The sequence below is a fragment of the Aphis gossypii genome, chromosome X, assembly GCF_020184175.1.
Source record: "Aphis gossypii isolate Hap1 chromosome X, ASM2018417v2, whole genome shotgun sequence".
In the NCBI taxonomy this organism is placed as follows: Eukaryota; Metazoa; Arthropoda; class Insecta; order Hemiptera; family Aphididae; genus Aphis; species Aphis gossypii.
The window spans coordinates 26,167,377-26,183,593 of NC_065533.1; the positions used below are offsets into that span (position 1 = coordinate 26,167,377).

The 16,217-nt window shown below is 24.8% G+C and overlaps 1 protein-coding gene and 1 long non-coding RNA gene across 6 annotated transcripts; one reads left to right on the forward strand and one right to left on the reverse strand.

The window, feature by feature from the left end:
* Positions 1–2,069: 2,069 nt before the first annotated feature.
* On the reverse strand, positions 2,070–5,346 carry LOC114124109 (NHP2-like protein 1). Of its 3 annotated transcripts, none has more exons than XM_050206848.1 (4): positions 5,291–5,346; positions 2,592–2,728; positions 2,395–2,532; positions 2,070–2,328 (listed from the first exon to the last, which is right to left on the reverse strand). In XM_050206848.1, exons 1-4 carry the CDS (start codon positions 5,326–5,328, stop codon positions 2,204–2,206), a joined length of 438 nt encoding a protein of 145 aa, XP_050062805.1. In that variant the 5' UTR covers positions 5,329–5,346; the 3' UTR covers positions 2,070–2,203. The 3 variants fall into 3 exon arrangements, with proteins under 3 accessions (XP_050062805.1, XP_050062804.1, XP_050062807.1); XM_050206847.1 differs by lacking the exon at positions 5,291–5,346 and adding an exon at positions 4,762–5,276; XM_050206850.1 differs by lacking the exon at positions 5,291–5,346 and adding an exon at positions 3,677–4,735.
* A 1,159-nt stretch (positions 5,347–6,505) lies between these two features.
* On the forward strand, positions 6,506–8,800 carry LOC114124110 (uncharacterized). Of its 3 annotated transcripts, none has more exons than XR_003592416.2 (4): positions 6,506–6,839; positions 7,974–8,124; positions 8,223–8,444; positions 8,503–8,800. It is a non-coding gene; the product is annotated as an uncharacterized LOC114124110 (long non-coding RNA). The 3 variants fall into 3 exon arrangements; XR_003592415.2 differs by having other exon boundaries at positions 6,507–6,839; positions 8,223–8,384; XR_003592418.2 differs by having other exon boundaries at positions 6,507–6,830; positions 8,223–8,384.
* The last annotated feature ends 7,417 nt before the right edge of the window (positions 8,801–16,217 follow it).

Genomic DNA, 16,217 nt, shown 5'->3' on the forward strand with positions numbered 1-16,217 from the left:
ACATCGTTTCCTTTATGGTTTGTGTGGTGCCGTGATGAAAGATTTGCGTACCTATATGATGGTAGATTACTAGATTAGGAGAATAAAAGAAATAAAAAAGTTATAACGTGTGCTTACATTTTACTAAAAATGTTTATAATTAAATAGTTTTAAATATTAATACTATACATATTCATAAATCATAACTTACTTAAAAATTAAAATACCTTTAAAACCAACGAGAGAACATAGATTATGCTCTTATTTTTAAGTTTGATAATAGATAATTTTATTCTAATATCTTTTAAACTATTAACACACAAAATTGGTTTTACTGAACGAAAATTTCCCGTGTTGTACATACTACATTTATAAGAAAGAAAGGAAACAACACTGAGGGTTTGGCGTCTTATTCTTAACAAAATTGAATATTTAAATAAAAAACAATAGTGACCACTCTACTATTCGTCTATACACTAGGTATCTACTATCTAGTAGATTACTGTAACATATATGTACGATTTGAATTCAATAACATATCATTGTATTATAAGTACGAAAAAATATTCTTAGCGAAATTAGTCTGTCAACCTATATCACTAAGAAGTAATAGTATTTCATTATTTCGTGTTATATTTTTTGATAGTATACAAAAGTAATTCTTATATTACTTTAAATATTATGGTGAGTTGATTTAATTCTTCCTGAAAAACATAATTTTTTTTTTTTGAGCTAATAATAGGTAACCTCATTATAAATGCTGTAAAACAGTGTACATACAAACTCATAATGTTCATAGATAATATCATAAAAATAAATGTAGGTACTTATATAAAAAAGAAGATATTTTGAAAATTTCACATAGTAAAATTCATAATGAAATATGTATAGGTACATAAACATTTTAAAACCCTAAAAATAATGTTTTTGAATTATAACAAAATAATTAAAAACGTTATACTCATCGTCGTTAAAATACTTAATGTTGTTCATATGTCAATAAAAAATAACTGTGTTGTAAGTTGTACCTACTACTTGTAGGTACTTAGATTTTTTAGTTCCAGTATGAAATCCTTATTCAGAATGTTGTATTACATTTGTATACCATAGCTATATAAATTGTAGTTTTTATAATTTTTTATTACAAAATAGGTATTTGTCGTTTAAACATTTTCAAGATATTGACGAATTTTTTAAAAATTTGAACTTAAAATGTATACAAAAAAAATGTGCCTAATTATTTTTATACTGCAGATATAAGAACAGCTTTTGTGGAATATGGAAATGTGGAATTTCGTAATACACTTTTAACAATTTTGGCCAATCGAAAAACTTTTTATCGTCATTTTAAAAAAAAAAAGTTAATTGTTAGGTACATTTATATATTATATATACTATATATATAAATTATGATTCACGGTAAAAAAATACACGTTTTTCAAATTAATTAATATTTTACCTTTTTTTTATTAATAGTAACATTAATAAATATTTAAATAGGTATTAAAAAACTGAACACAAAATTCAAAATATAAAAAAAAATAAATACATTGATATAATGGTGTTTAATTATAAATCTATAAGTATTAGTTATCGATTTATATTAAGTATCGATTTGTGTAACAGAAAACATTGAAAATAATGATATAACTATTACCTACCCAATAGCTATTAGCTAACGAGTCCACGGTACGTGACGCAATGACGCATATTATCTAACAAATTTTCTTTCTTTAAAATGTATTTTTTTTAGGGGGGAGGACTTGGTTTTTTCGTATACTATGACACCTATCTTTGCATTCAAATTTAACACATCCATTATAGTGATCTACTCTATTTCCTAAGTCCGCTCAAAATCTACTATAAAGTAGAATGTTATACAATGGACCAAGACCACCCTTTTTTTCATTGTATATAAGAAAAAATTACTTGATTAAAAATGTATAGGTAACATATAATGTAATTAATATGTGATATTTCATATTATTATTAGAACAGGAGTTTAAAAACAATATCCTATTCTATACGTAATTATTTAATTTCATTCTCGTAAAATCACTTTGAGTAGGTAAGTAAAAACTTCATTGATATCTATTATAAGGAAATGTATTGAATTAATAAATCATATTGTTAAAAATAATTACATACTTTAAACATTTGAATGATGTATTATTATTATTAATATTCACTATTCAATATTATAAAAGTCAAATAGTGTACAAAATTAAACCAATAGTCTTTCAATTTCAGTCTTAACTCGTTGTATTTGAGGCTGTAATTGTGAACCTTCATCAGTAGTAATGGAACACGCTATGACTGGCCTTGAAACACCACACGCTCGGCCTAATGCTGAAAAAGGTTAAAATATTTGTGAAATTGATAAATACTTACACGTGATTAATTTAAAGTACTGACCTAGTTTTGATCTAATAAAAACATACGGCACATTTTTATCCTCACATAACAATGGCAAGTGTAGCACAATTTCTAAAGGTTCTGCATCTGCTGCACAAACTATGAATTCAGAAATACCTCTATTTAAAGTTTTAGTGGCTGAAATTTATAACACAATTAGCATATTATCAATTTAAAATATTTATCACAATATTAACCTTCATTTGCTCCTTTACGTAATTGTTTATAGTTCATTGCTTGTTGAACCAAATTTAAAATTGTTTTGGTCATTTGTTGGTCAGCCAAAGGATATGCTTTAGGGTTAACATCTAATGTGATGCTCTCGTCGTCCATCCTAAAACATAATACAAATATTGTATTATAACACTAGCATTGTGATGGTTATAACAATTAAAATTCAAACAAATATTGAATATATTAATTTTTAAACTGAACAAAAAATCAAGGACTTAGCTATACAATTCCATTTTATATCTGCTCATGCCTTATACAGACATGTAATAAAAAGTTTCGATCTCATAACATACTAAGCTGGTGTTTTACACTAGTTTAATTATCTACTTTGTCAAGAAAAACAAAAACCGTGCAAATTGTTTCTAGAAGAACCCCAAGATAGTAGAAATCGCATATTCAATGGCTCTTAACTACTTTCATCAACATCAAACACACAACCAACGGCGCCCGACACCCGACTCATTCATCGGAAATCATATAATTACAGTGAACCAGGTGGCAAAGACAATTGAACTATTTATTATGTACCTATATTTTGATTGATGGTTTATATTTTGTGATTTTTAACTGTGATATAATTAGTTATTGTTTAGTGTCATAGACTAGATGTAATTTTTTTTATAGTTACCTTTTAATAAAATTAATGTATTACTTAGTATAATAAATTAGATGCATAATAATATAATAAATTAGATGCATAATAATATAATAAAATAATTTAATAATTAATGAAAAATAATTGGTTATGTATATGTTAAGGTGTTACATAGAAAAATTTAATGATTTAATGATTATATTATGATTATAAGTAATTATATGAATCGTAATAAAAAAGAGTAATGTATTTAATAGGTATGGGGCTTTTTTTCCCCTAGATTCCTGACAGCATCTTTATAACAGACATTTCGACGTCAAAACAGCAATTCTATCTAATCGGCGAGACATGCGTCCCATTCGCACATGCAAATCCGAATTTCATCAATCGATCGAAGTTTAACTCGATGTAAAACACTAAATGAGAGTGAACAATAATGGCATGCATACTTACTTTGAAAAATTCTAGTTCTGTGGCTATTGGCTAATAATGTCTGGAATTGCAATCGGACGTTGGACGTAATCATTTACTATTACGAATAATACGAAAATCGCGCTCGTCAGTCCGTCAACGACTAACAAGACGTATTGTACTAACGCTAACGTATGATAGGTTAGGTTATCTCTCTATAGAGGGATACTGTTTACTGCATGCCGACGATCGATGGATAAACATCGTGGTAAATATTATGGTATATAATATAATATATATGTATATATATGGTAACGTAAATGAAATATTTTTGATTAATCATGGAGTAAAATAAAGTTCGTAATTTATGCCAAGAAATATTGTAATCCAGCTCGTAACATAAATTAAGATATTTTTGCCTTGTAACTTTGCCTCACCCAATATCACGGATTATCAGTGATCAAATTCACCGGATCCATGGTTAATAGATAATACGGTCGAAGCCAAACACCGCTAGCTAATAAAAAACAATCAGTGATACATGACGTCACAATAGACCCGAATCTTCACGTATAGACCGTATACTGTATACGTCGATCGTCGATCCTAAGTCGATCGCGGACAATTTCAAAGTCGATCGTGTTAGAATTTATTTTTAGGGCCACCCGCCCTATATGTTTCCTTGTAATTATAGTTATTCAATATTAGCAACTTTATACAGTCTAAATATTTTTGAGACAGTTGGTGAAAAACTGAAATTTCAATCCGTGTAACATTAAGTAACTCTCTTAATAGGGCTGAATTTATTCTAGAACCATCAGAAAGAATGAATCCGATATCTAAAATCCAATTTCTAATAAGTTTAAAAAGGTGTGAAGCATCAGCTAATAGATTTTCTCTTTTGTAATAGGATGAAGAAAAAATGTTTTATCAACAGTTATATCTAAATTTTTCCATAATCCTACATTACCACCATCACAATCTGATACACAAGCTACCACAGTATATGCATTTTCATACAAAATAGATATAGCTTCATAGAGAATTTCTGGCGTAACTTGTTATCAAATTTCACATATATTGGCTACTTCCAATTTTTAAAAATGCGTCTCACCATGATAACTTACATTTGGTTGTGTGGTTCTATAACTTGATCATTATTTTTGTAATATTCATAAGCTAATAGTATTTTCATATCGTCAAATTGTATGACACACAATTTTTCAATATCATTTAAATTTAATGCTGCTATTTTCATGATTCTTATAACATCAATCAGACGGAAATTTAATCGAGATGCCCATTTAACCAAAGTTGAAACATGTGGTAGTGGATATTTCAATGTGTTTCTCAGATAAATGTAGCATCTTTTACTAAGATATCTTAACGTAAAAGTTCTCGAAATGTCTTCTGTTCCCCAAACAACTTTTTTTTTCTTTTAGTTATTAATTGTAACTGAGTGTTGCTGAATACTGTGTTTAAAGATTCTTTTAGGCATTGAGTTTGTAAAATTCACTCTCCAAATTTTTGAGAAAGTATATTGACATTTTTGTTCAGTGTAAGTACCCGGTGTTTTTGAATTCTTTTGAATTGTAATAAATGTTTATACTTTGTTTTTAATTTTTCGTGCACATTAAGTAATTTTTGGTACTCTACCTTAATAAATTCTTCAATGAAAGTTGGAGACAGTCCATATAATTTATCTTGAACTTCATCACCTTATGCATTATCATTACCTTCAGTTGGATGTATTAAGTTTTCAACAATAGTTGCATTCTGACGTTTATTAGCACGTACTTGTCTAGATGTTAAATCAGTTGATGTATTTGATAAAAAATTCTCTTTTAAGTTCTGTGTTGGAACAACTAAAAAAAGAATAAAATTATTATGTATACACAGGTTAATAATTTTAAATTAATAATAATATAATTAATTAATTAAGTACCTGAAGATTTCAATTTTTTTTTTGTTTTTATGTTCATCAATTGACTTCTTAAATCTACTTCAAATTGATCCTCTAAAAAATTAACACTACAAATTGTGCTGGTCTTAGGATTCCATTCATCCTTTCTCCGGCAAGCATTTATCCAAGCATTACACAATTTTTGATCTTTTGGAAATGTGTGGTATGATATATTTAAATTTTTTTTCTTGGTTGCTTGTAAACTGTTAGTACACAAAGCTACAGCACATCTAGTACCAGGCATCTAAATAATATTAAATAATTTAATTAAAAATGAAATAAATAAACTGCTAGTACCATTTGCTATATTGCTATATTGCTATATTTTTTAAGATCATTTATATTCAAAATTTAAAAAAATTATAAACGTTAAAAATAAATAAATAATTTAATTTTTAATTTCAATTATAATATGTGTTATCTGACAATCAGCTAATCACTGATGTATATCAATAAATAAATATATTTTTGTGTACCTTTACATTTAAAAATTAAAATGCATATTTTACAATTTTTTATTACGTTCAAATCCTAGCCCTGGTGATGACACATTTATGTCACATAGTAATATATTAATTAAAAATTAATTATTTACCTTGCTCGACCATCGAGATAGAACTAACTGAACTGCTGAAGATATCTATTAATCGAGAACCGGATCCTCAGTTATAAACACGGTTTTAGATTACCTAATAGGGTTTTAAACATGGCCTTATATAATTTTTTATAAAGTTTTTATTATACATTTATACATATGAGACTGTGCTTATAATATTTTAACTACATATTCATTAATCAATAATATTATCATATAATTGTGATTTTGACCGGTTAATTGTTATCAGTTATCATTAATAAATTGTATTCATGATAATATTATTTACTTTTTAATTTTTATCATTTCGTTTTCTTTAGTTCTGAACAATATTGTCAATATTATTAGGTATAATAATTATATAGTTTTTTTATTTAAATTATTTAAATACAAAATATTATGATAGTTTGTTCTAAAGAACATAAATAAAGATATAACACTAAGACGTGATAAGTTTATTTGGATTTAAATGAGTGTATCTTACACAGTTCCTTTATAGACATTATGAATACCTCTGATTTAAAAGTTGCAGAAAGGATGAATAAAATTAAAATAAAATTTCGTCTGAAGAACAAATTAGATGACTATCACAATATAAAGGATGGATGAGTTTTATAAAATATAAGGCCAATGCTTAGGTATATGACGTATGTATTGATTTTCAACAAAATTTTAAATAATTTCACAAAATATAATATTAATTATGCATTTATTATAATTTATAGTTTTAAATATAAATATAGAATATTTATATATATATTTTAAATAAATTGTTTAAAAATTTTAAATTCCAAAAAATGCATAGAAAATAAAGACTACCTACGTAATTCATTTTTTTTTTTAAATGTTATATAGTAGAACCCCTTTGTCCGCCCATGACTGGTCAGCCACTTTGGTTGATTAGACCCTGGTATTATTGGTATGAATATTAAAAAAACATGTTACTAGATGTAGCTAGATACATTAATACAATTTACCAGTTTATTATTGTTTCTGTACGTTCTGATAATCCGACCCTTTTCGCGTTCCGATCATACCCCCAATCCCTAAGTTGGTGGATTAGAGAGGCTCTACTGTAGTTATAATTGATGTTCATTAGTTATTTGAATGATGGCACATTAACTTCCAGGATCATTAGTACATAATTTGTGCTTACTAATTAATATTCAGTAAATAAGAATAATTGTTAAAATATTTGTGTATTAGTAGGTAGTTCTTTCATACTGAATACATAGTCTATTATACCCAGTATTATACAACATAACAAATTGTGCAGCTTGATTTTATTTGTATCTGATTAAAGAACTTGATAGTTGATACATTAGATATACATTATTTTTTTGTTTTATTATTGCATCTAAGTGATTGATATAATAGGTCATACATACATTTTGGATACTTAATAATTTTCATGATCCAATTGTATATTTTTAGTAAATATAAAATTGCTTTTTAAACTTTGTCTGTGTTGTGAGATAATTAAAAATTTGTAATTCTTGTAAATGTAAAATACATTAAATATTGTATACCTATTAATCACACTCAAATATCAATTAAATAATTATTAAAGAATATTATTTTTATTTATTTTTACCATTAAATTACATAAATATTTATATTTGCAAGGTTTATACATTATATTTATAAGCTTAATTTAATATCATTTTAAACGTAAAATGATTGATTATGGATAATTTTTTTTTAGACGTGTATTTTTAATTAACTTATATTTAAAATCTAGTTTTCAACATTTTGTATAATATTTATTTATTATTTTCCAGGTGAAAGTTAGAATGTATAATAAAGTTGTTATTGTTACAAACTCTGAAACTCTACACATATTATAACCAGTGAAAATGAAGAAATTGAGATAGTTGAAGGATTATATACATACAATTATGTTGTATACAGTACTTCTTGGACAATTTATGGGTACATACATCTAAATATATATATTTTTTTAATTTCATAAATATAAATACAAGAACAAATGTTTTTTTATAAACTAAATTGTATGTGATAACCTGTAGAGACTAGAGGATATGTTGAATAAGGTATGGCATGATAACTATTGTTCAGCTTCAGACTTGCTCACAGTTCACGGGATTTTACATGCAGTATTCAGTACTAAACAAATAGCTATCAATACATTATCAATTCTGTGTGCATGTTCATTCATGTGTTACTAATTGGTAAATTTCTATTGCTTTTAATGCATCATTATAATAAACAACCACAACTAAAAAATAAATGTATGAAAAAAAACGATACTTAATTATTAATTTTAATAAATTTTTTCCACTTTTACAGATCCAGTAACAATTCAATAAAGCACTATAAGATCAAAACCCATGGACGAATTCACATGTTGAACCAATTGTGCAAAACCTAATGTTTGCATGCAGCCTCAGAATATCAGTTTTCATTTTTTTATTCTTTACATAAATTAGTTTATAAGTATTAAACACAATAGAATTTCTTGAAAAGTTTTAATAGCATTATATTATTAATCTTTATGAATCTATTTTTTCTTATATTAAAAATGTTTGAACATATTAAGATATTTTAATTTCACATACCTAATTATAAAATATATTTATACATAATATATGATTTTGGTAGTTATGTGAGTCTTTATCACAATGTCAGTAAATCTATTAAAATAATTTATTGTTTATACATGTTCACACACAAAATCTAAATTAATAATTGAAAAATATAACACTAAACGTTTTACAATACTTCCCAATATTATGTAGATAGTAAAATCAAATAGACTGGACTATAATATTGAAACATTGCTTATGTTAGAACCATATGCATTGTTTTTGTTTAAATTACAGTACTATATTGCATTGTAAATATGAAAAATATGTTTGTATATTAATTTTGAGATGATAAACTTTGTTGATAAATTTTTAAATATTTTATGATTTAATCAAATGATAACTAATCCTAAAGCAAGTTTTAGTTAACGTTTGTTATGCTGTAATACTTATTATAAATTCGACAACATATTTATTTAAGTTGTCATAAGAATTTGTAAAATGGACATAATTTAATTTTGTGATCAATCTGGAACTAAAAAAATATTTTATTTTATATGAACCAAAAGAATAGATGTAGATTAAAAATAAATATTTAGTGATTATCTGAAGTTATTATCTTGTATTATTTCAATTCAATGCATATAAATAAATTTCTCTTTGAATTATAATCATTCTTGTTTATAGAATTTTTCAGTTGAAATTGTATGAAACAAAAATCACAATTAACATATTCTATATTACTTTAAGTTTTGTTTTATTTATTAATTACCTTTAATTATTATTTTTTGTAAAATAACATTAATTAATTAAGATTTTTCAAGTTACATAAATTATATCTTATTTTATTTAAATTATTTTAAAATATCCAACATAAATAGTTTTTTATTTGAATAGGTTTTTAAAATTGATGATTGTATACCCTTCATCTATCAATTTCACATTTTTGTTTAATAAAATAGGTATTCAAATTATTATTTATTTTACTATTAGTGTACTATTTTAAGTATCCCTTTTTTTATATACATAAATGTTAACTTAAAAATAAACATTGTTGATCAGTAGACATCTAATAGTTAGTATGATGCATGATATTTATCTATAAGATAGGTATAATTATTGTTAGTTTATTCATATCATTTTATTAAAACTAAATGATTTAGACATAACAAAAACAAAACATTTTAGGAGCCATATTATAAAATTATTTTTTAAAAGGAATTATTCCTTATTTAAAATCTATTACTAATAATATGCAATTATTAATTTAACAAATAAAATGAACATGTTAATTTAAAAAAAAAAAAACATTTTTTCAGCTATATAATACAGTTGAACTTACTTTTAATAATTATTATTTTATCAGTTGTATTTGTAAAAATTCTCCAGAGTTGTGCATTTCTTGTAATTTTTTTAATTAATTTTTACTTTATTCCCTAGTTAAGTCTATAATATTTAACAATTCATCTTATACTGATACAAACATAATACTGTATACATTATATATATTATAATTTTAGTGACTAATTCATACATTTTTTTTTAAATATTTATTTACTGGTAAACAATAAATAACAATATTTGTTGGAATTATTTTATTAGTAGATAATAATTATTAATTATAGCTAATTGTAATTATGTTTATAAGCACCCATTAATTTAAATTAACTTGATTAGCATTAAATCAATTGAAACAAAATTATTATATAAATATATAATGTTCCCATTAAAACAATTTATTTACCTAGTTGTCTCACTATTATCTAAGAACTGCCATTCATGATTAGGTTGTAATAGGTAATGTTTTCCATTTATATGCATCTTGTACCACTGCAATTATATTCAATGAAGATTTTGAATTTGAATTACCTAAATGACTTTAGGTAAACTAGATTTACATTCAATTTAATTGACTAATTTTACATACAATTAATTACAGGAATAAACTAATTCATATTTAAGTGTAAATTAAACGCGGTGACAAGTAATGATGTAAAATACAATCAAAACAAAAACCCTCCGTCTAACTCCGTGTAAAAATTAGCTAAGTAAAAAAAAGAAGAAAAAAATCAAAAAAAAAAATCATTGTATAACCAAAACTTTTTTCGCTTCATATAGAATTTATAAAACCAGTAATTTCAAAGCACTATAAAGATGTGATATCATAAATAAATGCTAAGTAAACTGAATTTAAGTATATTTAGTCTGTTTCGATAATTTATTTACTTGGCGAGGAAATTTTAGTATTAATATAGAGTATACAGTGTAAAGTGTTATTATTGGTTGTAGAGTATTATTTTGATTAGTATAGAAATGTTAACTGTAATATTTTTAATTTATAATGTCTTATTGTCTAATTATTCATCCAGCGCCACGGTTCTTATATTGTATCATTGTATCGTATGAAGTAAAAAATTTCCTCGCCAAGTAAATAAATTATCGAAACAGACTAAATATACTTAAATTCAGTTTACTTAGCATTTATTTATGATATCACATCTTTATAGTGCTTTGAAATTACTGGTTTTATAAATTCTATATGAAGCGAAAAAAGTTTTGGTTATACAATGATTTTTTTTTTTGATTTTTTTCTTCTTTTTTTACTTAGCTAATTTTTACACGGAGTTAGACGGAGGGTTTTTGTTTTGATATCACCAATTTTTATCATTTATACCTAAATAATAATAAATATATTAATTAATATTAATTATATTAATGTTTATTTAACATATCATATATTAGTGTTTATTTCCCGGTCGGCACGACAACGCGAGAAGCGGCCGCCGTGATTCCAGATTTCAATATAATTTTTCATTAAAAATGTTTCACGTTTCCTTTGATAACTTAATTTCTAACAGTACGATTTTTATGATTTTTACAAAAGGATCATCTGCATGATTTTCCTCATGTTTTGCAATTTACTAGGTATAAATTGATTCAGTAGATAATTAATTATCTCATCTGACAAAAAACACCGAAATTTACACGGTTTTAATGTGAAACTCCTGCTTCGAGATAATATACACTGTCGTGCCGCCGCTTTTATTTTTTTTACTTAGCTCGCGCCACGACCGTGGCGCTGGATTAATATCTATTTGTTAAATAAGTGTCAGAATTTACATGTGTATTATACTAATATATTAAAATATATTCAGTATTTGGTATCATATTCTCAAATAAAATAAATCTTTGTAATCTAGTCAAATTATATTTTAGAGTTGATCATAATTTATAGTAATAACAGTTAGTATTTATTTTTATTCAAATGTATTAAAATTAAACTTTTTAAAATGTATTTGATAAGTTTATGATAATATTTCAATAGTTAATTTTTTTTGCAATAAACCAAGGCTACTTTTATGTTTTTTTACAGAATATATTTTGAAATATTCATTTAAACCTAAGGGAATATAAGTTACAACTATGATTGTATAAATGATATTTAGTATTTTTACATATAGTAGATTATGAGCAATGAATGTATTGATTTTACAATGTTTTGTGTGCGCTTTATTTCTATTAGATAAGAAAAAAAATTTCAATTTTTAACTCTGATGGTGGTTTTTGCTGGTAAATTAGATCTAGTTGGTACATCGGGCTCTATTAAGACATTAAAAGTAAAGAAAATTACCAGACCATCTCAAAATAATAAAGATAATAAAGTGGGTAAGTAAGTGACTTCCCCTCTGATGTACCTACATTAGATATTGAGTGGGTCATTGGTCACTACAATGGATGTATTAAATTTGAATTCAATGATGTATCATTCAATCATTGAGTACTGACCATTGTAAATGGAAAATGATTTTAAATAGAAACTGTCGATTTTTCAGCCAAGAATATTTTATTATAAATTTATTATAAATTTTGTTTCAGAAAATCAGTGTATTTTGTTAATTATAATAAATAATATAATATTATAATTATTATATCATATCTATATTATCATTTTCAACTATAGTACATTTTATATTGTATTATTCTGTTCAATAGGTATTAACTCTATTAGGTCTTTTTGCAATCATAGAGTATAGACTTAATGCATGGATTATTTTCCATTCATTCATTAGGTACCTAATCATTATTCTGCTATTAACTTTCTGCTGTTCATTATATTTTTAATCTTAGTTACACCTTTTTATTGTGCTTACATTTAAAATTATTATTGAACAATGAATATTAGCCAGTGCCCAGTTTGAATAAATAAATAAATACCAATAATTTACAAGGTTATAAACCAATAGACTTACGAACAATATAATTTATACTGTTTTAGGTAAAGTACCTACTTAAAGTAGGACTATACCTAGGTGGCTAGGTATCTGTTTATAAATATTTTATACTAAATCTTCAAACATAACTGTTTACCATAATACCATATAAATTTTATAATTTTTTTCTGATGAATTTATCTTTATTATAACCTATAGAAGTATTTATCAAATTCCCTGATTTTTAAACTATCTTAATGGTGTGATGATTGTGAGTGAATAAACATAAGTATTTCATGTTTGTACAATTTTTATGAATTAGATTTAGAATATGATGTAGATTACCATTTTAAACATTTCTATCGTCTATCATAATAATTATTATTATAAATTATCATTTTTGTTGAAATACATAATATTATGTAGGTATATATTATACGTTTTGTCAGTTATATGTGGTCTGGTCAAAACAATAATTCCTCTACTATTAAAAATTGAAATGCTGAAGTTTGTAGTAATAAATTCATACTTCTAAATTTTAATATCAACGATAAATATTAAATTGTATATACTTAATATTAATATATTATTGTGTGCGGCTTGTGTAATGATTTATAATATGCTATAGTCATACCTAACATACATACTTATATATATCAAAATAATTTACCTGTAAATAATAATTCCTACGTAGTTGGGATATTAGCTTTTTAATATATTACCTATTCTTATAACGTTTTATTAAAAAGTGTTTTTCGTATTAAAATGTATTTTAATTGTATAGTAATACTTTTTATATTAATATATGTACACAATAATATTTAATAACTATACCAATAAAGAGTGTAAAAACATGAATAGATATGACTCGAACAATATCGACTTACACAAACATGTTATCCATATTCTACATACATATAGCAGCATTATAATAAAATCGGCTGTTTTCTATAGGTATCTTTACAGTTTACATGGGTACCAGTAGAAACCAATATGCCTTGAACAATAATACGCGTATAAATGCATAAAATGTAAAAGGGTAAAAATTGTCTCTTCTATAGGTAGTCGTATCTTTTATTGCTATTTTTACTACCGCTTACCTGTAAATCCTTTTTACCCCTTTTTCTGAGAAAAAAAGACTCCCGCAGTGTCTGTAAATAACATTTTTCTTATACAATAAAAATGCTTACCTACCTATTTATATAATATCTTATATTGGCATATTGTATCCATGTCGCATCCACTTAGTGAAATCAATCTTTTGGTTAACTCGATTTCCAACTAGTGAAATTCGTCCATATCGTGAATTTAAAAAAGAATACATAATATCATGGATAACTATTTAATGAAATGGATAATACCTATATTTTACAATGTACACTTTTCGTAATTTTATATTATAATACAAATACCTACAAATTATTATCGTATATTATATATTATGTTTATATCAGGATTTGGCAATAGGCGGCCTGCGGGGCGGAAATAACTGGAATCCTAAAAATATTTTTGTTAATGCTGGTTTTCCGCACACAATAGATATTTGATCTGTTTTTACGATGTATTAGAAGATTTTAAAGAATAAAATATTGTCCACAATAATAACCGATCTCCACTTTGAAAACATTCGGCAGTGCATTAGTTGTTCTTCGAGAATACCAAATTTTAAAAAATTGGCTGTGTAGGACAAAAATTATAATTTCTCTCGTTAAATCTTTTAAGTAAAAAAATGTATTATATTATCATAAATATGAACGATATTTTATGATATTAAATAATTTGTTATAAACAGATTACACTGTATTTTTAACAGATAATTAAATACATAAATTATTAACTATAAACAAACTTTAGTATGCACGAATAATCATATACCTAATCAAATTATTCAATATAATTCAACAATGTGTGATTATGAAAATTAAAGATATTGATTAGACGAGAAATCGAATCTCGTCATTGAGACATTTATAATGTTAGTAAATATTATAGTAAATTATTAATTATTAAATATTTTAGATAAAGAAAAAATATCTATATTTTATAATACTAGGTATTTGATTAGAGGCGTAATTAAAAACTGAAGTCCCGGGGCAGTACCTATCAAATAAGTATTTTTTATATTTTATTATTAAGTTACGCCTCGGCAGTGGTGACCATTAACTGCAGACATTAGACAATTATATTTTTACATAGTTAACATTAGTTATTACAATACTTTTTTCAACAGATTTTCAATTTTTACTACTTTTATGAAATTTAGTGATTGCTTGATTGATGATTCCTTTGGACCTAGTGACTGGTATGAAAATTCTGGAATTTTATAATTAGTTCTGGCGGCTTATTCTGTTTGTCTACATTCGACGAGTATAATATGTTTAATATAGTCAGATGGACTCCACAAGCTGTGTACCTATTTGGTTTGGTTTATTCTTCTCTGTAGTGGTGTGTGTAGCGGGTATGTCCTATTCTTAGGCGTGTTAATATTACTTCTTCTTTTTTATTATTATTAAGATTAGCAATGTTTTTTCATCGTTCTGTTGTGCGTTCAAATAAGTATTGTATTCATGTTATTAAAATTTCTCAATTAGAAAAAAAAACTAGATAATTTTATTTATGCGATTTTACGTTATACGTACTATATCTTACAGGTATAGTAGGTATATCACTGATATTGATAAAATAAAATTTAATGTAACTCTTTGATTCATTTTGCGTTGTCAACATTTTTTTTCAATTAATTATATTAAAAGTATATATTTTGTATTTATATTACCATTATATTACTCCTCTTTAAATGTTGATTACACTGACATTATAATTAAATACATACATACAATTTATTTATTTAACTTTATCACCTTGATATTTAAAACGATTAATACTATAAATAATTTATATTTATATCACAATATTGAGAAGTTTCAAGTTTATAAGACAGTGATAAATTATAAATATATTTTTAAATGTTGAACCGTGATTTTATAATCTGATAACTGTAAGTCTGTAAACTGTAAAAATGTAAAGTAATGTTAAATTCAATAAAGATTAAAACAATATATTATATTTAATAAATTTTAGTTGTAGGTACCGCTGCAGCATAAATATAAATAAATATGAGATAGACCAATAGGATACAGCTAGGAAAAGTTGAGCCACCAATGTTTAGGTACCCTGCGATACCTCAAATGGAGCTCCTGAAATATATATGGGAACTATATAATTTTATATAATATACTTATTATATACGTTGAGACTTGCAAAAGAT